This window comes from Trichoplax adhaerens, genomic scaffold, assembly GCF_000150275.1.
Source record: "Trichoplax adhaerens TRIADscaffold_14 genomic scaffold, whole genome shotgun sequence".
Lineage (NCBI taxonomy): Eukaryota > Metazoa > Placozoa > Uniplacotomia > Trichoplacea > Trichoplacidae > Trichoplax > Trichoplax adhaerens.
The window spans coordinates 1,656,554-1,680,459 of record NW_002060956.1 but is presented as its reverse complement, the minus strand read 5'-3'; the positions used below and the strand labels follow the sequence as shown (position 1 = coordinate 1,680,459).

Here is a 23,906-nt window from a genome sequence, read left to right as displayed (position 1 = left end):
TCTATCCCAATGCTTAAAATTAAGATCATAAATGCGCTCTTTTCCGTTAAAATTTTAACTTAAGTATTTTTCTGTATCTTTAAAAATTAAGAAAACAACGGTTGTTTCCTTCCTAAACGCAGATTCTTATAGGAAATTATTTAAAACCAAATACCTCAAGATGTAACCAAACACTATTAAAAAATAGAGGACAGTTCAAGTACTAGTCTTTAATGAAGTAAATGAGATAGTAGCTATATACCTTCTCATAACTAGTCTTATGCAATTTAGCATAAACCAATACAATATAATTACAGCATTAATAACCTTCAATCAAATCAATATAGCATCATTATTATCCTATCAATATTCAATTGCGGTAGAAAATAACTTAAATTTGAATCCAAGACGTTCAACTACTAAAATCTCCAAACATGCTGCCATATTCATTTCAGCATAGCTCTGATTTAAGTTTAAAGCTAACCATTTGATAATGATTTAAGTTGTCCGGGTTATATAATTTTCATACTGTTATAACTTTTCAAGCTTAAATTTACCTTTACTTCATCATAAGTTTATATCTTTACGGCTGATGTCATTTTAATTGAGATTTTACCTTTTAAACATTGAAGTGGTTATTTGGTGTGTTACAGGTATGTCATAAATAATTCTAAAACGGTTATAATATTTATAATACTGCAGTGAAAAACTTTTTACATACGAGTAATATCTAAGCTTTGTTTATGTACGCCTATATCATGTATGATCTTCATTTTCGGCCGCAATTCACTCAGTTATATCTAGTACATATTAGAAGGCCTTAGTAGTACAGTTATTCATAATTTAAATTTTACTATGTTCTTGATCTTATAAAAGTAGCGAATGAATATTTCTAATTGATGGATTAAAATAAATAATACTTATCATAATTGCAACAATTGATTTTATTTCATAAATTTACCTTATCTATGGTTTCTTGCCGACACCCTAAATTACTCAGCAGTAACAATATTACTAGCTAGCCATATTTTTCAAACGAAGACGTCATTTCACAGCTTTAAATGATGTAATAGCGAGTTTCAAGGGTACAATGCTGCATTTCTTATATTATGCTACGGACTTTTCGAAAAATTTCAATCAATTTTCCAGAAGTCCCTGACTATGCTTTTACAAGGCTTCAATAGCATAAAATGATGTACAAAATAAAAATATCTACGGCTGACTAATAATGGTTACTGATGATATACTGTAGTGCGTAAGATCATGAATAGGGAATTTTAAGTTTAGGCAAGTTTACTTCAGACCAATACGGTAGCCCCGATCGATTATGTAATATTTTGGCATTGATAGCCTAGTGTCATGTATTCTTATATTATGCTAGAGTCTTTTCGGAAAATCTTAATTTTCCAAAAGTCCCTGACTATGCATTTATATGCTTCAAATAACGTAAGATGATATGCAGCAGAAAAATAAAATATTTTACGGCTAGTTAATAACGCTTACTGATGATATACTGTACGGTGTAAGGCCATGAATAAGGAATTTTAACGTTAAGACATGATCGCTTCAAATCAATACGATAGTCCGGTTCACTAGGGAATCTATGCGAGTAGTAGTAATGCTCACAATGAGAGCTGCATGCGTGATGGCAAATATTGAATAAGCATTCAAATGTTCAAGATAGCCTTCGAAATCTTTCTAATCTGAGGTATTGCAGTAAAACTCGCCAATAATATCGGAATTACTCGCATTTGTTAAAATTGGATACGTAATACTGCCTTGTTGCAGTCTGAGATCGAAACGATGGTTGAAGTTTATCATCATGTTTACAATAATGGTACAAATAGAGCTGCCTACAAGGCAATATAATAATAGTGACAGTAAATATATTATGTCCTAGAACTAAATATGCACTGTGCGTCTACATCACAGTAAGAGCTCTAGTACATACAGCTTTCATTAACCTTATTAAGGTTATACACTACGCTTTCATGCTACAAAAAAAATTGAGCTGATTCCATCGAATCAGACAAAAAATTAGGTATCATCCTGGATGCATGATGATGCTACCTTCCTAAAGAGACTCTACTTCAGTATTTTTAGTACTTAGTAATCAAGTTATGATTGCTGTAGTAGTGTATCGCTAATGCGATGTGTAGCTCTGCAGCTGCCACATTCCCAGTTTATTAATGTTAATTGTACTTTTAATATTAATTTTACTAAGTATAACAATTATTATATTATCAACTATACTTGTATAACATATTTATAATCATTAAACGCCAAAGCATTCGATAGTTTATAAATAGATCTAAAAAACATTCTCATATACACAAAGTAGTAGTAACGCGATAGCCCATAGCTCCATGCTGTTTCTTTATGAAATGCAGATACTGAGTAAGGTAAGTTAGCACTCTAGCTTTCCCTTATCTCTATGGTCTATATGTAAGACAAATAGTCTATATATAACAACTTGATAAGATTTACGGAAACTTTTGAAAAGATAATACCTTAGAAAGATCTATGCTGGCTGGAATAATAACATACTATCAAGTAGTATACGATCGATATATAAATCAATATTGACGAAAAAATACAGCCAGACTTGAGACAGTAGGGCCTTATTATATATGCGCAGACTAGCGATGAAAAGATGTAATGGGACAGTGAACAATGTCATCAATATGAATAGAAATAATTGAGCTATTTACTTAAGTAATTTTACTGCAGAAGCCTACAGGCATTTGATTATTAGCAAGGTTTGAACTATAGTTAGCCCACGCCTTGATTATCTATTCAATTTTTTTTTATAATAATAGAAAACGACCGCCTGAGGATCAAGATACGGAAATTAACATAATCGATTGGGCTGCAGTCGGTAGAAGCCATTGGGCATCGCTGCTGTACTACTGCCATAAGCCTGCTTGGCGATGTGTATTATTTATAAACTTCAAGTTACAAAAACTACAGTAATCGACTAATTAGTAGATGATATTTGATTCCAATCTTATTTCCTTATATTCTAGTAGCTAAATCTCATTTTATACTTAAGTTAACTATTGCCACAGCCTTTTCAAATTCGTATTCAACGTTTCAGGAAATCCAGTTTACGAAGAAACCCGCTTCGCCATGAATAGGTTTTCAGCGATCAATCTTTCCTTAAAACTTAAATCTAATCGAATCGAATCAATTAAGATTGCTAATATAGTCATTTCTTTTGGAAGATAATAGAATAGTCTGGTTAATATTATTAACTTTATGTGCTAAATCAGAGCACTTAATGACTGGCTGAGAATTGTATTGGTTACGGCCATGACATTTAATTACGTTATACCGCCATATAATGACGATATGTTTGAAAAGATATTAGAGCTAGAGCCGTAATCATTCACTATTTTATCATTCCATGTTACCCTACTAATCCTATGATTCAAGATGGACTAAGAAATTAACTCATAGCTCGATTAAAATAAGAGACGGCGATACTTCTGTGCTTTATTCACTCGTAATACTAGGAGGCAAATCGACCATCATTTGGAGTAGTTGCTGATTTAATTAGTTATAGCTTTATTTAGGATATGAAAGTTAGTGAATTTTCTTCACTAATAGAGCGTTTCATATTGTTTCTCTTGCAGTTCATCGAACTTCACGTGTAGCAATTATCTCAATGACACCGTGATAATATCAGCGCAAACTACAGTAGCGGTAAGTTGAAGTAGAATGTATAATAAATTAGAAATGTAATGATCTACTAAATTTAGACTACTACAGTTTTTCTCTTACTCTAAAGACTAATACTAGGAATTTTTACGAAAGATATATTTAAAATAAAAATGTAGCAATTACTTGAACGATTTATAAGGGATATTTTGAAGGCATAATTTTATCCACAGGCCTAGTACTACTATAGCATTTAAATGACAGATCAATCAAATAATTATATTGTAATGAATGGTTTAATACCTATATCAAAGTGTATAATCAGCTTGAAATAAATTCGGCACTATTTTTAAGTTCATTGATGATTAAATTCTAGTAAAGCAATTCTTATGAGCTGATTGATATTCTAAATTTTTGGCATCAACAATAATCTCAATAACCGTTTGATAGTGATGGTTATTAGCACTTTCTTCAGGGATCATATCTGATTATGCCCTCTGGATAAGCAACATCGTAATAGTTAATATATTTATAAATACTCTCTTGATATCAATTAAACATCTATTCTTAACGTCTAAAATATCAAATATCTCTCTGCATCCATGACCCTCTAAATGTACTAGTCTTAGAAACAGCAACGAAACAATTTTAATCTACTATTGTTATCAATATTTTTATCTTTAATATTTATCAATTAGATATTTTTAAATATTTAATATACTTGTACTCTATCTAAAAATTTAAATAAACTAGTGTGTTATAATACTTTCTGGCCCTTTATAATTTCGTTTACAGGCTTCAATCGTCCTTGTACTAACCTTGTTGCATAAGAGAAAATATATGAGAAAATATTGTCATGGTTATCCTGGTTTGATATAGTACGTTCATGATGATAATGTGGGAAAAATCCTTAACTTAAAATATGTCCGTTCCATGTTAATTTATCGTTCTGTAAAGTTTTTTAGCCTATATATGAGTTATAAGACTGATGAAAACTTTTCTACATTGAAGTCCAGTAAACTTACTGGAAGTAGGTAAAAATCGCTTCGGCTACGCGATGGCTTTCGGCGTATCCACAACAGCAATATTAACACTCTTCAGTAATCAAACATTTCATCCAAGTCGTTGGGTCTCAGGTATAACTCAGATTTAAATCAAATGCAGTAGCTTCTATTTCATGGTATTTAAATTATATAAGCTTGTTATTTACATAGATAGCACAACAGCAGACTACTGTACTATTAGCAATGATACCGAATTAATCGTCATAATCAAGGCATGATAATTCTAATGACAACATCTTTGGATGCCTTATAGTCTTAATTGGTATCTTTGTGGTCATCCGCGCTACCCTAATTTATTATCCACTTTTTGCCTGTTTAACGACGGATTTTCGATTGTTAGGATCCTTTCTGGGCTTCGCTTACAACACTCAAATGTAATGATAGCATATCATGTTATCTAGCTCCTTAAATAGTTTACATATCCGTCTATCAATATTCTTATTAAGGCTGATATTGATTTAAACAAATCAATTTACTAATTATCACTTTTCGATTGATATAATGCAGATTTACCTTCCATGTAATAGCTGTATACGAATGCCCATCATTTAAGGTAATCCCAAGCTAAAGCAGCAGATTATATATAATTCTCTATAGTGTATAATTCATTCCAACGTTACATTTCTCAGCGAATACTGTGATGATTACACCTTTTTTTTATAATTTTTAACGGCTGTAATTTGCATATATTCGTATAGTTTCTAGGAGATTACTCGAATATACTGTTCAATGTGCCAATTTTTATATGCTTGACATGGCTGCAATGTCGCTTTGGATATTTATTGGGTATTGAAATTTATGCCCGAAGTAAAAGAAAGCAAAGCAATTCGGTAGAAAGCCTGACTTATCTAATTAATTTCCTACTATTATAGTCAAAGCTAGGTTTAGAGTGCTAGTCTGATAAAGTTTAATTATTCAGATTTAGTAAACGTGAGCTCGTAATGAACAAATATTTTAAAATTATTCTTGCTTAATACTTCTTATAAGGAGCCCTATCCACCTATTTTACTACAAAAGTTTCAGTATAAGCATGTTAAACACTTGTTTAATAATCGAAAAAGGTAATTTTATAGCAGTGCTAATCATAATCATACCATTACTTCCATGTCGCCTAAATTCAATATTACTGCAGAGAAGACCTCGTTATATTGAAATAATTAAACTACATAATTGCCGCATGCGGCCTTCATGTATTTAATTTAGTAATAAGGAACCTGAACAAACACAGAAGCCTAACTCCGTAAAAACTTTTTGCAATAGATTCCTTTATAAATCAATTCCACGTAAGTTAATCCAGATGAAAAATTGATCTATACTGCTCTTTGTCTAGTTTACAATTGCTGCAGTTTAGAAATGAATAATATTACGGCAATCTATTATTATTTCTTCTGCATTTAGTATACTCAAGATGATAAATAGAGCTAGAAAATGTTTGTATTAATACATATAATATACTTTCAACTAATAATAGATTTCAAATATCCACCCAAGATAATCTGTACTTTCGTTGTTACTGCAATCGCTCTTTATGAGGTTGGATAGTTTTTCTAATCAGACGATGTATTACTTGCTGATAATACTGTCGTAATTTTTAGGCAAATAATTAAAACTAACATTTTGTAAATGATTCAGCTTACAATGGTTTATAGTTACATAACAACAAATATTTTTGGTTCCATGGAACTTTGGGTTCGAAGAAATGCACGTGGCCTAAGACTGCTTCTTAATGTCTCCGACGCAAGCAGCCTACAGTTTGTATATAACGGCAAACGTAAGATGCTAAGTTATTATACGTATACATTTAATGAATTAATAATTCTTTCCAGTCGTTAACTATATATAAATCATATTTATTTTAAATATAGATGCATGGATAGTAGGGATTATTCTGTCCTGCTGTTTAAATACTATTTATTTGATTTCCATGTTTATACGCTACAGGTAAAGTAATATCCTCCATATACAGAATACTGTAAAAGTCAATTTGAAATTATAGCTATGAAAAATATTAATATTTGACACTGAAACTATTGTAATACGTCCTTTTCTTTAAGAATTAAAACTGACTATTGCTATTCATAATTTGTGAGCGCTTTTTATGTTCACATTTAATTTTTATACTTCAAACAGAACGAATAAACTGAAATTATATCGAGGTGATAAAACAATGCTTCCAGTAGACACTTTTACTTCTTTCGGCAGTATTCTTGTAAGTTTATGACATCTTTCTACATTCAACATCGCTTATTGATTAATTTCTTGTCTAGTAAATAGAATTGAAGTCTACAATATTTATATTCCGATTTATTCTTTATCTAATAATAGCATTTAAGTCTGTAACTTTTATATTACGATCGTTTAGAGATCAAGTATTTGCTACTGTGGCTATCAAATTTCCTATATGATATGGGGTAAATATTGTTGATCTATAATTTTTTTATAATCACGATGCGATAAGGTTGGAAGACTAAAATTTACTTTATACATCTTTAGCATTCGCCATCATCCAAATAATTATTTTCCTTACAATCATGTTTGTCATTTATTGCATCATTCATCCACTGGCGGGAACTGCTAGTACTTGGTTTCTCGAATTTGTAATGTTAGGCAAAGAATTCATTACCTTATTAATTATCATTAGAGCAATATCGTTACTAATCTTACTAAAACGATTGCTAACTTTCATTTCACAAATTTATAAACAGACCAATTGCTTCTTGTGCGCTTATTGTCAGCTTCAGTCAGCTTTTGGTTAGTAAGTACGCCTTAAGCCTAGAATATGGTAAAGCATATGGTATAAACAACAGGTACTTCATTTCCAATCTCAATTTTTGGCCAAAAAGAGCATATTTGTGAATTCTCATCATATAATCAATCGCTCTTTTCTGTAGGCGACTTTTCCATAACTTTGCCTACTTTATTTTCTTCTACAATGTCATGTGTGGTCTATTTTCCTGCTTATTTCGTATTGGCAAAGCAGCTATACTTGGATTAATATTATTACCAAGAATGGACTACAGTTTATTGATGATGCCATTTCAGATGTTTGATTCAGGTTAATAACTCCTTAATTACGAATAAATATAAACATCTTTTGCTAATAGTCTCACGTTCAACTTTAAAATCAATTTAGGATTCAATAGCTATTTAGGATTTTTATATGTTGAACATCTTCATTGCCATCCAGTCCTTATAACATTTTGCGAAATTCTGCTAAACAAGGAATTCGATCAATGTGTTGCTGCTATGGATACTCCTCATTCAGGTGAGACTGCAATCATTTTGTACGAAAAATGATTAAAATATTAAATTAAGTATCGTCTAAAATCTCTAGCAACGGAGATAGAAGATAGATATTCCATGCAAAATCCAAAGCAATCCAATTATAAGATTGAAAATAAGAAGGCTTTTAATCACTGGCATTTAGCAGTACGATTAATTCGTAACAAATATTTGCGCAAATTACGCACTCAGTACTTAGAAGAATTAAAAGAGATAGAAGAATTAGAGAAGAAAGAAGATAGCAAAGCAGCCGTGAGAAAAAAACGACTATCCGTGAATTCTCTGTTAGAGAAAGCTAATCCCAGTAATTTCAATACTATTGATAGTGGACAGAAAGAAAATATGAATATAAACAACCCACAGGCAATGGATTTTGCAGGCTCTGCTGAAGACAAAAATAAGGCTAATCAGTCAGACGATCAAAACCCTGAACAGGAACACTTGACTTCCGCTAAAATCGAAATTGATCATAGCAGCATTGAAAACTATAGAACATCCCCTGATAGTTCCGTCTTAATAGAAAAGCACGATGACAAACAGCAGCAAAACCATGGCCAGAAGGCTGATGAAATACCAGTTACTATCCAAACCTCTAACAAAGATATCGAGCTAGATCACAAAACCTCAGTTCTAGAACCTAGTAATGTTAGTGATGAAATATCGAATAATAATTCACTTGATATAGAAATAAGTAGCGGAGAAAAGCTGCAGCGGGATGAAGTAGTGTATATGCTGTAAAGGTATTTATTACTTAGAAATAGAATATGAGTGCTCATAGTACGCTTTTATTCGCTAATGTAGACAAAAAATAAATTATCAGGTTTTAAGTTTAATAAGACATTGTTTTGATGTTCATAGTGTAAATAATTCCTAGAGTTTAAAAAATTATAAGAACGGAGAGATAGCATGCTCATGCTAGTAAAGATTCACAGTAATAGTAAGAAAAAATTTCATTGATAAAATGAAACAAGACTATTTCATTGCCACGAATATCAATAGTATAAATACGAATAGTTATACGCATGTGAAGTTCGTATAACTTAAGGCATAATTTTATTCAGCATATTGAGTATTGTAATAGACATATTAACAGGTTTTAATACTATTTACTACCTCAAATGTAGAACCAAATAATATAGATAATAATCTGAAATAAAATTGCGGTCAAGAAAGACAATATAGCTGCTATATTCATGTTTAAAGCTACTGGAAAAACTGTTAACCTTTCCCTACATTAGTGGGATAGATTATAGTACTCAAGATAGGGTGCGATCCTTATCTTGCACCGCACAATCTGTAATAGCTCTAAGCTTTGGCAGTCACCATCTTAGTTATTTACGTGATACGGTTAGCTTAATTAATCGATTACTTTACTAATTAATCAAAGCCAGGATAAGAATCAATAATACCAGGTACTACCCAATCAAAATTGTACAACCCTCTGCATAAAATGTTGTCCATTCTGCCCTACATTTAAGTGATTTGTTGCTTTTACTACTCGGCATGAATATTAGCATTTGTCATGATAGCTTCGCTGCTACATTCGTATTTAAGACTTACATGTACTGCCCTTATATCTCCTATACTGTGCAAAAGCACGATATCATATATGTGATCAACTATTTCACTACCACTAACTAACCTGAGGGTAGATTAAAATCTAGAATAATAACCTAGCTGTAATGCATATATTCAACGTTGAGGAATGCGATCACACTTACTGTATATTCTAACAGTTCGGAATACTACTAAATTTCGGGTTGCCCATAATATTTAACCTTACGAGTACATTATACAACTTTTCTAACTGTATAGCTTGCAACGAATATTCTTATAGCAATTTAATACTAAGAACATTTGGTTATTGCTGCGATACATTGTATCTCAGTTGTATGGCTATTTTTTATTACTTTTTAATGAGTACAGAGGGAAGTAAGTGTCTAGATACACACTAAATTGAGTGTGATTAAATTATAAAGTGTCATGTAGCACAAAACAATGCCAATATTTCTATTCTAAAGCTCAAAATATTCTCCAATTCGTAAAACATATTCTAACTGTATAAGCCGTGACGAATACTTTACAACGTTAAAGTGCTTAGAACATTTAGATATTACCATGATAGATTATATCTCAATTGTTTAGCAATTTGCCAATACTTCTTTAAAGAGTACGGAGGCAAGGAAGTATCCAGATACGCACTGAATCGAGTATAGTCACAGTATAAAGTAAAGTATTATATAGTACCAAACGAAACCAATATTCCCGTTTTAAAGCTCTAGATAATCCTCCTATTCGTAAAACTTATTCTAACTATATAGGCTGTAGCGAATACTTTTATAGCATTATAGTACTCAGAACATTTAGTTATCGCCACAATATATCATATCGCAGCTATATAGCAATTTGCTAATTCTTCTTGAACGAGTACGGAGGCAAGAAAGTATCCAGATACGTACTGAATCGAGTACAGTCATAGTATAAAGTTTTATATAGTACTAAACAATGCCAATGTTCCTATTTTAAAGCTTAAGATAATCCTATTAGTAAAACTTATTCTAACCATATAGGCCGCTACAAATACTTTTATAAAATTGTAGTACTTAGAACATTTAGTTTTTACCGCAATATACTAATTATATCGCAGCTATATAGCAATTTTTTGATACTTCGTTAACGAATACGGAGGCAAGAAAGTGCCAAGATACACCTTAAATCGAGTATAATTATAGTATAAGGCATCATATAGCACTAAATAATGCCAATATTTCTATTCCTATTCTAAAGCTCAAGGTAATCCTCCAACTTGTACAGTATAAATAAACAATAGATGAGAACTTTGCGCGGGTAATTAACTAGGCTTAAGACACGTGACTAAGTACCTAAATACTATAGCAACGGTTGACTTAGCTTGGGCCAATCGTTAAAGTTTAAATGATTCAAATATGGCTGCTGCCGATGGAAATAGCAGCGATGAACTATCTTCTAGCGTTCTACTACCAGAAGATAGTGCTGGAAGTTCTGTTTCTTCGCGCTTACAAGAAGAATATGATGAACTATTGCGCTATGCTGTTGTTACCCCTAATGTACCGTTAGTTCATAAAAGCAACGGATTAATGTATGCTAGATAGGATACTAGCTGTCTTTTTGTATATTCAAATATCAACAAGTTTATCATCTCTACTCCGTAGTAATTTGTTATATGCTGTACGATTTCAATTATTATCGTGGCAATGCAGTTTTACCCTATGATAAATGAATGGTAGATATTATGTTCAAGTGATGATTAACCACATAATTTTTATTGGCTAGCGATGATAAGCAAGAAGACAAGAGTAATCTTGCAGAAAAGATGACAAATATACGGTATCATACATCACCAAAAGAAACTGTTATTCGCCACTTCGTAGATCCTGAAGATGAAGACGAGGGTAAAAATCAAGCTTATTTTAAAATTACCCCATTTAAAAAATGGATCGATAGCAACATACAGGAAATTGTCAATAACATTTGCGAAGAATGTAAGCCTGAGGAATATTATTTCTATTGCTTCTAGAACAAAATTTACGTGTTAAAAAGAGTTTCGTCACAGTAATCAGCGATGAAGATAGCGAAAATAGTCAGAATTCGATACTATCTAATCTAAGTCAAGCGCAATCACCATCAATTGATGCAGATTTAGCTAGATTAGAAAATCAAATGAATTCTTGGAGTCTTGACTTTAAAAGAAATATATTGGTACGAATATTAATAGGCTATCATACTGATCTTATAAATCATTTAAGCTAGAGCATATTTCATTAAGTCTACCTAGTAAATTCTAAGATTTTTACCTATCTTTCCAGGCTGAATTCACTCAATCTAAACTAGGACTTATAAGTAAGTATAAAGAGTTGATCAAAGAGGAAAAAGAAAGGTATATAACGTTCATGATACGTAGTTTAATCGTACAATTAAGTATAAAATAATTTCTCTAGTTAAAGTTAACTAATATAATAATCTGAATTACAAACAGACATGTGATTGAAATAGAAAAATATAACAGCGAGATTGAAAGTTTAAAAGAATTATTATCCACATACGAACACTCAATACAGAGAAAAGACTGTGTTGTATCCGATCTAACCAAGGCATTAGAGAAACAGGTCAGTAAGAATAAAAATTATAGCCTTAGTAAAATTTATCAAATTGTGGCATGACTTCAGCAATCAAAGAATATGTAGTAGACACTATAAGTATAGATCGTACATAGAACTATCACCGCAAAAATAAATATCTATTAAAACAATTTCCTTTCTCTCATCTCACAGCGTGAACGCTTAGCATTATCTCAACAATTTTGCAAATGGAAATTGCACTTATTTGATAAAAAGCGCGAAGCATTTGCTACTAAGTTAGCTACTAAACATTATCGTCGAACTATCGCGGGACGTGCATGGGTTGCATGGCATGGAGTTGTAGAAGCTAAATGGAGACAGCGAGTAGAAAAGTCTTGCCAGGTACTTATAACTGAAGTAGATCTCAGTATTTATATTGTTAATAAATCACCGACATATTCAAATACATCGTTCATTTATAAATTCAATACTAATGTAATCGACAGGCTAGGGCACAAGAAGTATGTATGGCTTTAACAGAAGAATATGAACAAAAGTTAGCCGCAGTAAGACCAATGTCCATCGATGTAGCCTGATTTTATCAATCATGCAGATGTATCGCAAGTAAAAAGAGATTTCACGTCAAATTTTTCAATATTACATTTATTTATTTTAGCTATCTAGGAAATATGAAGACTCTAGAGCTGAAATTGCTCGAATGCAAAAGGAAAGACAACATTATGAAGAAACGATGAAAAAAGCTTTTATGCGTGGCGTTTGTGCATTAAATTTAGAGGCAATGACCATGTTCCAAGAAGCAGCTATGGCTTCAGAAGAAGAAGCTTCTCCTGATCGTGATAATGTTCAACCTGGTATAGCTATAAGCAAAGAGTTCATGGACAGTGTCTCACAATGGACACAGAATCAGACTTTGCAAATACATCAACCAAACGATGTGCCAGCGCAACCACATTTAGTGACTGACTTAAATAACCGTAGTAAAGAAACTAACAACCAGAATAAAGCGACGATAAAAGCTACGTTAGCGACGCGAAATCAACTACCAAACCCAGCAGCGAAAGTTAAGGTTGAACGCCATAGTGACAGTATACTTACACCACATGGCGACGTATTATCCAAAAAACGTTCAGCTGTATCTAAAAAGGCCCTCGATAGTAAGAGTAGAAAAACAGCTGGAGCTATTAGTAAATCAGCTCATTTGATCAAAGTTGTTGAATAAATCCATTTTAATTCTGCTAAATGTAGAACATCATTGTAAATAGCTACAAAGTAATCCATACGTTGGCAGCAACTGTAGACTAGAAGCATAGTATTTAATCAAATATTTGAATATCTTTAAAACTAAATATGCATCAATTATTTGCTCTATCACATAATAAAAGGAGCATAGCTTTGACATACTATAAATCAATAATCTTTGTGTCTTGCAACGGTATTATGGTATTCTTTAGAAATAGCGATTAATTATTAATATATTTTGTATTATATTACTTTTAAATCAAGCTAACTGCTATTATAAGACTTCTTTAGCAATAAATTTGTTTGCAGCTTATCAGTAAAAAATTGCCTACATCATTGCTTCACGATCTATAATAAATTACTATGAATAGAAGTGAATTTATTGACAATTTAGTTTTCTAGAAGAATATTGATCCTCTTAATTTTTTATTTTATTTATAACATTCTGCATATGTGAATTATCGTAATCATTTGATCTATGTTTTAGTTTCTAATATTGACTTTCACTTCATCTAATCTTTCATTAATTGAGACTCAAATATCGAATTCTGTTGCATAACAGCGCAAATGATATGAATAATGATATTCCTCTTAGACTTTTATTCCATTACTCTCACTTCGTAAAATGCCACCATGATGGATATATCGTAATTTTAAGATCTTAATTATAAGATGTAATCGTCCATAAAGAGCTTGATAGACGTATTTAAAATTCTAAAACCATTGTAGAGCAAATGTTAAGCACAGATACTCATATATTACAGCATAAGCTATATTACATCGCTAATTTAATCAACATTTCATTCAAGACAACTGCAATCGCATTTTACTAGTATCATGATAATTACTATGGTATATTTTTCAATTATGATATTGGTAATATCAAATCATAAGCACCTGGTATCTATATTATATAAAGAGATTTTGTGTGTGTGTTTGTGTGTATGTGCATATTACAGTAGATATTATTAGTAAAAAAGTACAAGTAAGGTACACAAGCAAATTGAGCGATGGGTGCACTAGACATCTTCAGCGGTATTTATATACGCTTGGGTACACTAGTCCTATATAATCAAAAATACACCGATCACATATCATTTTTCAATAATTACACTAACTCACCATTTGTTGCCTATTATGATGCGCAATTTTTTTGCCGTCTTGGTAAGCTACGAACACCCACTGCGTCATTAAAATAGCAAAGCTCACGACGATTGTACTACCAATTAGCAAAAAAACACCTGCCAAATGTTCCACCCCGATAGTCTGGAAACCAGAATTTGAGTTCGAATTAGGTGAAAGACATAATTTTGGGTTAGACCGGTTCCTAGATAACATTAAATTTTATTAGCTAAAAGCACAGCTCGCATATATCTGTAAGAATTTACATTAATATGAAAAAATATCAACTAGTATATGTATATTCTCTCGAAAGTAAAGATATGTCTAAGCAATTTTATGGTACTTAATAAAAATGCAAAATTACTACAGAATTTAAACTACTTAAATTCACTAGCGGCTACATGTACAAATGATCATACTTGAGCCAGATCTTTAATTTATCTTTTATAAAACCATTCATTCGAAGCTTTAATATAGCTTCTGATAGTTGCTTGGTATAAGGTGAATTAAGCGGTAAACCCAAACCATGACCCACGATAAGAGCTTCTGCACCAACAGTCATGATCGAACAATCTCGAGCAACATGATAGCTTAATATAGTTGAATCAGCTATAAAAGCAAATTTACCGTGCTTAACAGCCTTGATTCCCTCAGTAATATTATTAAACAAGTGAAGGTATGGTTTCATATCGGCATAAGGCGAGCTCTTTAATGTGTTAAAATAGTTGTTAGTGCTTCCTTCTTTAAGGACGCCATATTTTATTGTGTACTGCTGAGACAATTGTACTAAAGAGGTAATTTCTAAAACAAAGATAAAGAACGCTATTAATTTAAAATAACGAGAAATTTTAATAAAAATTTATTTTTTAGTTTATGCCATTTTCACGTGTATTTCCACATACAGGATTACCCTATGGTATCAAATTTATTGCTAATGGAAGCCTTTATTCTAATTTCAATAGCTATATAGGTAGAATACTTAACCTAGATAGCTCGATATTTAAAGTGATTACTTACTACAACTATCATGTATCTATCAGAGCAATTAATTTAAGCAATGAATTAATATAATGAATTAAAAAAAAAATTTTAATTGTGGATATATATATATGCAGGTGTTTGCGCCATTACTGCAATCAAATATTCACCTGGAGTTAGTCTATTGATCGTCAGAAATGCTGCTAAATTGGCCGTATAAGTGGATATAATAATGGTGCATGATAGCCACCATACTGCTGTAACTAATCGTGACGGAAAAGACCTTGGTGTAACGTCGCTTCCTTGTTGTAAAAATGCAGCCAGTGAATTCCAAATACTATTGACAAGGTTTAAAGCTTGTAAAACTTCTTTAGAACTATCTTCCCATTGGTGAATGACTTCTTCAGGGGGTAGATGGCTATAGTCAAAGCTTGCAGGTATTAATGAATCTAAATGTTGATTCGTATATTCGGCCGGGTTAAAATAATGTTGAAAAGTAACTGTTACAGATACTAACAGCAACGCGGCCGCGATCATGAACCAAACCATTGGCTTTAAGGGAGTAAAACATTGATCAATCGATATTGGCTGATATTTTGGTTTATTAAGTAATATTTTTATGCCTTTTTCCATAACAGATACTGTAAAATCCATGTGTTCTTGTAGTTCTGCAGTAATCGATAATGGTACAAGCGCAAGATCCACTTCCTAAGTGACATAATTTTTATTACTATTGGAATAAAACATAGCTTATATAGCATTCCCAGTCTATATAGGGTAACGTCATTTTAAGTTATCATAGTGAATTCCTATACGATCAAAGATCTCTACGAACGGCACTAGCAGCTAGAATATTCCGAACGATAGCTATCGCTATAGCACTAAATATAGTTAATTTCAGGCTTTTAACTTACTCTTCGTACTATTTTACCGATCATATGAGTCCCTCGTAAGCCATCAGCAGTCAAATTTGTTCTTCCATATTGACCATCATCTTGGTACTCTATTGTGTACGTAAAGCCTAATTCCAAACTTAACTTTTTCAGTAATTCGATCATAACTCCTACAGGTTTCCCTGTTTCATCATCTATCATGACAAATGGAGGTTCCTAATTGATAAATATTGCAACATTAAATTAAAGTCATTTTAAATTTACATATTATTGATATCAGTTTATAAATTCAGGATCATTCCACGCGTTGATTATCGCACCCTTAGATACCATCTATTATCTAAGCAAAGTTTAATATTACCAATTTCTGTAAGTCGCAATATTAACAGTATCAAAAATAAATTAATATACATACTTTAATTGTTATAACTCGAAGATGTCGTCCCAATAAAGCCGAACCGGTATCAGGTACAACCAGAGGTCGGCCAGGAAAGTAGGTTAGAGTAGCATTCCACTCAAAAGTATTATTCGACCAAGTGCCAACCTACATATAGTAAATAATGTTGCTAGTCATAGAGCTGCAATGGTTTGATGTAAATTACGCCCATATTCTGTAACTATTCAATTACTGCATCAATTAGTTCAAGAAATCAGCATAGTACCTGTATCCAGTCGGCGCCATGACAATTAAATATTTCATATTTCTCAGATGACTGACCCATAATTGTTGAAAAAGGGGAGAGCGTCTTATTCCCGTGGGTACTTGTAACAGGGTCAATTATCTTAAAATAATTATGAATGATATAACATGATTTCAAGACATACCAATGATATTTTCTCAACTTATACTTATGACGTCTATTGCAATTATTACTATGATGAATTATGCTTATGCATTATAAATCTATGCTGTACAAACTTGATCAATCCGTTGTAAAAGAAGCTTCCCATATTGCCATGCTTTTGAAAATTCATGTATGCAAGACATACTTTCAGATTGAATAATGATTCCATCCTTCCTTAAGTAATCTACGGCAGACGCAACTGCCACCACAGCATCAAAGTATTTTAGATAAATCGGCTATATATTGATAACGGAAAGATGAAATAGGAAATTTAAACTTCCTTAGCAGCCTACTATCCATCATTTTGGCCTAATATATGGCTCATCTCGTATGCAAGGTATTAAAATCGTATATGATGTATACCTGAAGATCTGGATATAATTCCGTTAACTCATCAAATAGTCGGCCCTTAGTGGCAGCTATTCCTACAGCTAGTAATCCATCGGTATATTGAGGCGATACAGTAGATAAATCGTTCTATGGGCGGTGATAGATTAAAACTCATTGATATTGCCATGAAAATTAGCTTGATCGATTTTATTACAAGATTATGTTATACTGTAATACGCGATACAGAGCAAGTGAACATACGCTGAAAAGGGTAACCACCTAACAAGTGCAAAATCTAATTACAGTATGTTTATTTCATCAATGAAATCACCTTGTCATTAAGATCAGTGAGCACAATCCATGCCCAGCCCTTTTCAAGCATCGACAGTTTGTTAGCTTTCTCTAAAACAGTTGCACCAAGTTTAATATCGGTGGCTAACACGATTATTCTGGAGCCTGCATTAAATTATTTACAAACAAATCGAAATCATTAGCATCAATTTCTGGCCCTAATCACGAGTGCAATAGAAGAATGAAAAATAGAATTGAAAAGATAATCCATGTAGTACTGTAGATGAGAATAACAGTAAGAAATCAAAAACGCAATGTGATAATGGATAAAGAGACAAAATATAAATCAATCAACGGTAAATAAGATACCATAGATAATACGAATTACCTGAAGTCTTAATCCTCAATAAGTGAGCTTCCAAGTTCATTATAGTTGAATCATGCCTGATTTGAAACAGTTCAAAATTTGATATTTTCCAGCGATTTTTCAAAGCAGAGAGTGTAAATTCTGTCAATGTGTTAACCCCTATACAAATGAAGGCATTATTGATCAACAATACGACAAGTCATTTATTGCTATGTTTTCACACAATAATATTCAGTGGCACACAAGACAGGAATTATTTATGTGATATCTTTGATGTTTGAAGGACTTTAACGAAATCTTACCGAAGTCTGTTTTAGATCCTAGCAAAGCCGCATTTTTCCAGCCGTAGTGATTAAAGATAGATGATACAGCCTTCGACATCTTGTCATTTGATGGTATCAAACGTCTGAGAAAGTCTAATTTCGGATTTCTAACCACGGACACATCCGATGCTAACGGCGCCAAATGAGGTATTTGTAACGCGGAGTAAATCCATTGAAGTGATCTAACGGCATGATAATGTAATGGTCCGACAACTGCAACGACGCCATCCTCCACTAATTTGCATCCTAGTTATTAAAATTGTCATTGCTACAAGTGAACGCAATTATGATATATGATCTTACAAAAGATTATTAAATTAATGTAATTAATAAATAAAAAATAATTTATGACCCCAATTCTGTAATATCCAAAGCAATCAATCAGTAATTAATTATTTATAAGCATTGCGTCTCTAAAATTTATAAAGCTACCTTTCTTCATATTGTCGAAAGGATCACTGAAATTTGCATAGACAATGTTTAAACTGACTTGAGTTTCGATTGGCAGTTTATGACTATTAATGTAATGTTCCGCTGTCTTCAAAGCATTCTCAACTCTGCTAATTTCTTTCGACAGTATCACACCTGTATAAAAATTTAACATTTAAATATTCCTACAAGTTGGTCAATACAGGAAGTATTGATTATATAGTGTAATTTTAGGCAATTTGTTATGTATCACAATTATTACATACAGTAAAGACTCCGCAACTACTAGCTAGAAAGTTTAAAATATGGAAGTTATAAAAACAAGTTTGTCTTCCGATCAATGTAAATACTATAAAATGACGATGGCATGCGAATATGGACTACAAATTGTAGTCTACAATACATATTCCCTGCAATACACGTTTCAACAATTTTTGAATTTATATTCCTTGAAAATCTTCTTTATATCACCTAAGGTAGCTGGTATTGGTAATATTTAAAGCTATCGAATGTAAATTTAATATCCAATGCAATAACATCCTTTAATAACAGATTCAATATAGCATAAACGTAGAAGCTTGAACCAAAAGCGGCAACAAACTTTAAAGAAACTACAAGAATGTTAAAATGTTAATTTTATCGCACAATAGCAAATCAAGAAATTTAAATTGCTCACCTATTTTTATCTTCATTTTAGAGTCTGCTTCAGTTGCTGTCCATACAGCAGCAGCAATCATAATGATAAACGTTAAGCTGGAAGCCATATTATTAAAGATTAGGTTTCAAGCGATATAAAGCGTCAAAAATCATCAATAAGTTTTTGCAAACAAATGAAATATGATCTAGCCAAATTCAATATTCTATCGAAAATTATATTGAACGGAAAAATCAAAGTTGAAAGTTCTAATCAACTAAGAATGTTTCCTATTTATAGAAAGAGAGAGAAACAACCATTAGTACAATAGCATCTTACGTAATTGCCAAGGCGAGGATTTGTTCACACAACTTTCATAAATCCAGCTTTCCGTTGTATTGATTTAATGTAATGTAATTATCTAGCTCCAATCAGCTCGATTGCAAATCCATTATCCTTTAGCAAGTAGGATGATTAAATTAATAGCACTTTATAACTTTTGTACCCTATTGTTTACTTCAAAAGCCCTTGCTTCAAGACCAGTATTGGAGTCTACACCCAAACTTACGTAATATGGCTTAACAGTAAATACAAATGCGGAAGTACATCATCATTTTTTCTTATCTTTGATCTTTTAACTTGCTCTATTACACAAATGATAATAGTAACGAAATATTACTGGGGCGTAACTTTATGATTTGTAATGGCAGGATTGCGTAAGTTACGCTGAACCTTTCCTATATCTAAGTGATTAATATTGACGGATTATGTAGCCTACAATAATGGCTTGTAAGGTTATATAAAATTGAAAGGAAGTGATTATTAAGTCAGCTTTTGTATAAAAAAAATATTCTTCAAAAATGTGCCGTCAATCTAATATGACACTGACAGGATCTAAGTTTACTGTATATTACTATAATTATACGTCTGAAAATTATCGCTATTTTGGTAACTAAGCAAATTAAACTTAGGTAGTCACTTCATAAATGCTATCATACTGCTAAAAACAGTAATAACATCTCGTAAACGGAGCCTACTTGAAATTTAACAATACTTGGTTATCAAAGCTCGATTTAGTCACTTCATAATTATTAATATTACGCCCTGATACCATCTAATTCAGATACAAACGTACAGGTAAGAGCTTGTACGACTCATGCATTGATATTATTCATAGTATTTCACTGCGGTGGTTAAAGTATAAGCCATTATTCTTAATTTATCACTAATATGATATTCAGGTGATCAAACTAAAAAGGAATTACGCTTTACATTATCAGATAAATGTTTGATATCCAAAACGATTGGACTTTTATTCTAAGCCTCACGATAGCAGTGACACTCTTACAAAGCCTGACAATTAATGCCAATATTATCTTTTCGTGATTTTGAATTAAGCATTATAATCACTTGATGAATAACAGTTTCACGCTGTTATAACTCAATAAATAAGGTGCCTTGAAGGGTAAGTGATAACGTGTTTTTAAAACATTATAGAAAAAAATTCAGTGTCTAGTAAAAATTTCACTTTCTCGCATAAAACCGTTTCTTTAACAAATTCTAATTTGCACTATTTTTGTACAATTTATAACCTTAACCTTAAGCTGATTGGGGACTGCGCTACGATAATAGATTTCATTGCAAACATTAATTGTATTATAAAAAGTTAGTTATGTACAATTACGTAACTGAAGTTAAACGTGCTTCTATTATTAATTCTTCTGTCAAGTATTTTATTAATTATCTATTAACAATGTGACATGCCACACTAAATTATCATACCCTTTACACAAATAGAGCACAAATCTTAATTTCTGTATCTTAAGAGATCGTCCGATATCCTAAAATTACGATAGCAACAAATGCAAAATCAGAAGTTTCTGTTTCCTGATTCCTTAACAATGTTGTGTCTAGTAAACAAGTAAGTGATCTTGTCACCCTGTAACTAAAATTGAAATAAATTGAATCACTTCAGACTTCCACTGCCGTTTGCTTTTTGGTAACAACGCTATCCGAGGCATTCATTAATCTTAAAATAAGTAATATTAGGTCAAATCTTCTACGCGAAGCCTCTAAAATGTTCTTCGATTTCTATAAAAATTTATATAAAATCCTAAAATTAGTTTTAGTAATGTAATTTGCTAACATGATAGTACAAGCAAATTTTAAAATATCGATATATATTATAAAATTAATTATGAGATCAATATTAATATCAGAGTGTAGCAAGTGACTTTGTACTAGTTTTTAAATTAAATACCAAACTTATGGACCAATTAATTTAAATTACTCGCGGTATAGACATCATCTTAGTCACGTATCAACCTACCATATGTTCCATATTACCCTTGGATTTACTTCTGAAATTGCGGTATGCAGCGATATACCATTGTATAACTAAAATTATCCAACTTATAACTATTCCACAGAGAATTATTAAGAAGACACCAGCCAAATGTTCAACTCCAATTGTTTGATAATTTGCTTTGGGTGACTGATCAGCATTTTGACATCTTTTTGATCCGTACCTGAACAAAAAATTACATTAAAACCAGCTTACACATCGCAAATAAAATAAAAATATGAAGTTTCTATAATATCTATTTCAATAAAGTAATTCTCTGTTAATGAGCTCAATTTAAATGTAAGACTGACAACATTCACCAGAATTGATAATTCATAATATACACCGTACTCACCAACGTTCAAGCCCTTTTGTAATAAATCCATTTACTCGAAGATTTAATATGCCCAATGTAATCTCCGTGGTATAGCGAGAGTTTGGTGGTAAGCCTAGAGCATGGCTCGACTTGATAAATTCCTGACCAGTGGTTATCAGAGAGCAATCTTGAGTAACAAGATAATTTAACGTAGAAGCATCATAAAGAAAAACGAAACCACCCTTCTTGGCAGCTTTGATTCCTTCATTAGTATTATTGACTAACTTCAAATGTGGTCTCATCTCTGGATAAGGTGTATAATTTAAAGTTCTAAAGTGATTATGTATACTTCCTCCTGCAGGTAAACCATATTTGATTTTATGTTGCTGCGATAGCTGAAGTAAAGATGTAATTTCTGAAAAAAAAAGAATGAGAAGATCTTTATGTAAGGAAATACAAATTTAACGGTTTGCTTTCGAAGAAGCGACGAGTTTATTTAAACTGAAATTATGGAATCTGCTGGAGGAGTCTGTAATCAGTTATCCATGGTCCTGCGATTAAAACCTCGAAATGTTACGCAATATTACCTATAGCAGTCAGTAAATTACTTTATTTTCAACCATCTATTATCACAACGTATCTCATACAAGATCAACTGCCTTTTATATTTACAATGTTGCAACATTGCTGGCTATTAACGATGAAAAATTCGCATTCATGAATGAAATTGCATGTTTTAAATATATTTACCTGGATCTAGTCTATTAACCGTCAGGAACGCGGCTAAGTTGGCGGTATAAGTGGATATAATAATTGTGCATGCTAACCACCAAATTGCAGTAATGAAGCGCAACGGTAGTGATCTTGGATTGTAATTAGTGCCTTGCTGTAAAAATGCGCTTAACGTAGACCAAACACTATTACTAAGATTTAATGCCTTTATGTCTGCCTTGTTGTCCTCGACCCAATTTCGAATATCTTGTTCAGAAGGTAAGCCACCGTACTGATAATTCGGTAATAAATGTAACTGCTCATTGACGTAATCTTTCGGGCCAAAGTAATGAATGCAAGTTACTGTTACGGAAATTAATAATATCGCGATCGCTATCATCAACCAAACCAACGGTCTTAATGGAGCAAAACATTGAAAGACTGACGGAGAATGATACTCAGGTCTTTTCATTAACATTTTATAACCATTCTCCAAGTACGGCATTGTAAAATCAATGACCAATTCACGTTCCTTGGTAATTGACAAAGGAGCTACTGCTAAATCTACTTCCTACCATTTCAACATAATAATGATTATCAAAAATACTCTTACAAGTAAGCGTAGTGATATTAACGTTTTGTAGCAAAGCTGCTCGCTCAGTTCTTAGTTGCTGCTGTATACATGTTCATATATAGTACTTTACATTAAGTATTTCTGCTCTTTAAATATAATTATCTATCTATTATTAATTGTAATTAGTGAAAGTATTAGTCTTATGAGCTTACCCGCCGCATTAATGAGCCAACCATTCCACTCCATTTTACACCGTCAGAGGTCAATTCTGGAATACCGTATTGGCCATCTTCTTGAAATTGTAAAGTGTAAGTGAAACCAAGATCTAAACTTAACTGTTCAAGTAGCTCGACCAAAAATCCTGAAAGTTTTCCTGTTTTGTTGTTTTTCATCATAAATGGTTCCTC

The 23,906-nt window shown here is 32.0% G+C and overlaps 4 protein-coding genes across 4 annotated transcripts; 2 read left to right on the top strand and 2 right to left on the bottom strand.

Annotated features, from left to right (window-relative positions):
* Positions 1-4,696: 4,696 nt before the first annotated feature.
* Positions 4,697-8,723, top strand: TRIADDRAFT_60304 (uncharacterized protein; the record flags this gene model as incomplete). Its single annotated transcript, XM_002116290.1, has 12 exons — positions 4,697-4,775; positions 4,957-5,077; positions 5,211-5,256; positions 5,691-5,764; positions 5,907-5,986; positions 6,175-6,236; positions 6,336-6,474; positions 6,569-6,644; positions 7,409-7,510; positions 7,595-7,758; positions 7,837-7,968; positions 8,038-8,723. The coding sequence occupies 12 exons, from the start codon at positions 4,697-4,699 to the stop codon at positions 8,721-8,723; spliced, it is 1,761 nt and encodes a 586-aa protein (XP_002116326.1).
* Positions 8,724-10,930: 2,207 nt separating this feature from the next.
* On the top strand, positions 10,931-13,322 carry TRIADDRAFT_60303 (uncharacterized protein; the record flags this gene model as incomplete). Its single annotated transcript, XM_002116289.1, has 8 exons — positions 10,931-11,103; positions 11,298-11,416; positions 11,542-11,723; positions 11,831-11,901; positions 12,001-12,130; positions 12,296-12,484; positions 12,589-12,648; positions 12,759-13,322. 8 exons carry the CDS (start codon positions 10,931-10,933, stop codon positions 13,320-13,322), a joined length of 1,488 nt encoding a protein of 495 aa, XP_002116325.1.
* A 1,539-nt stretch (positions 13,323-14,861) lies between these two features.
* TRIADDRAFT_30612 (uncharacterized protein) lies at positions 14,862-16,536 on the bottom strand (the record flags this gene model as incomplete). Its single annotated transcript, XM_002116188.1, has 3 exons — positions 14,862-15,265; positions 15,613-16,150; positions 16,357-16,536. The coding sequence occupies 3 exons, from the start codon at positions 16,534-16,536 to the stop codon at positions 14,862-14,864; spliced, it is 1,122 nt and encodes a 373-aa protein (XP_002116224.1).
* A 5,713-nt stretch (positions 16,537-22,249) lies between these two features.
* Positions 22,250-23,906, bottom strand: TRIADDRAFT_30609 (uncharacterized protein; the record flags this gene model as incomplete). The annotated part of the gene is made up of 4 exons (XM_002116187.1): positions 22,250-22,629; positions 22,965-23,217; positions 23,254-23,496; positions 23,712-23,906. Coding segments are annotated over 4 exons (1,071 nt in total), but the record flags the coding sequence as incomplete, so codon positions are not given.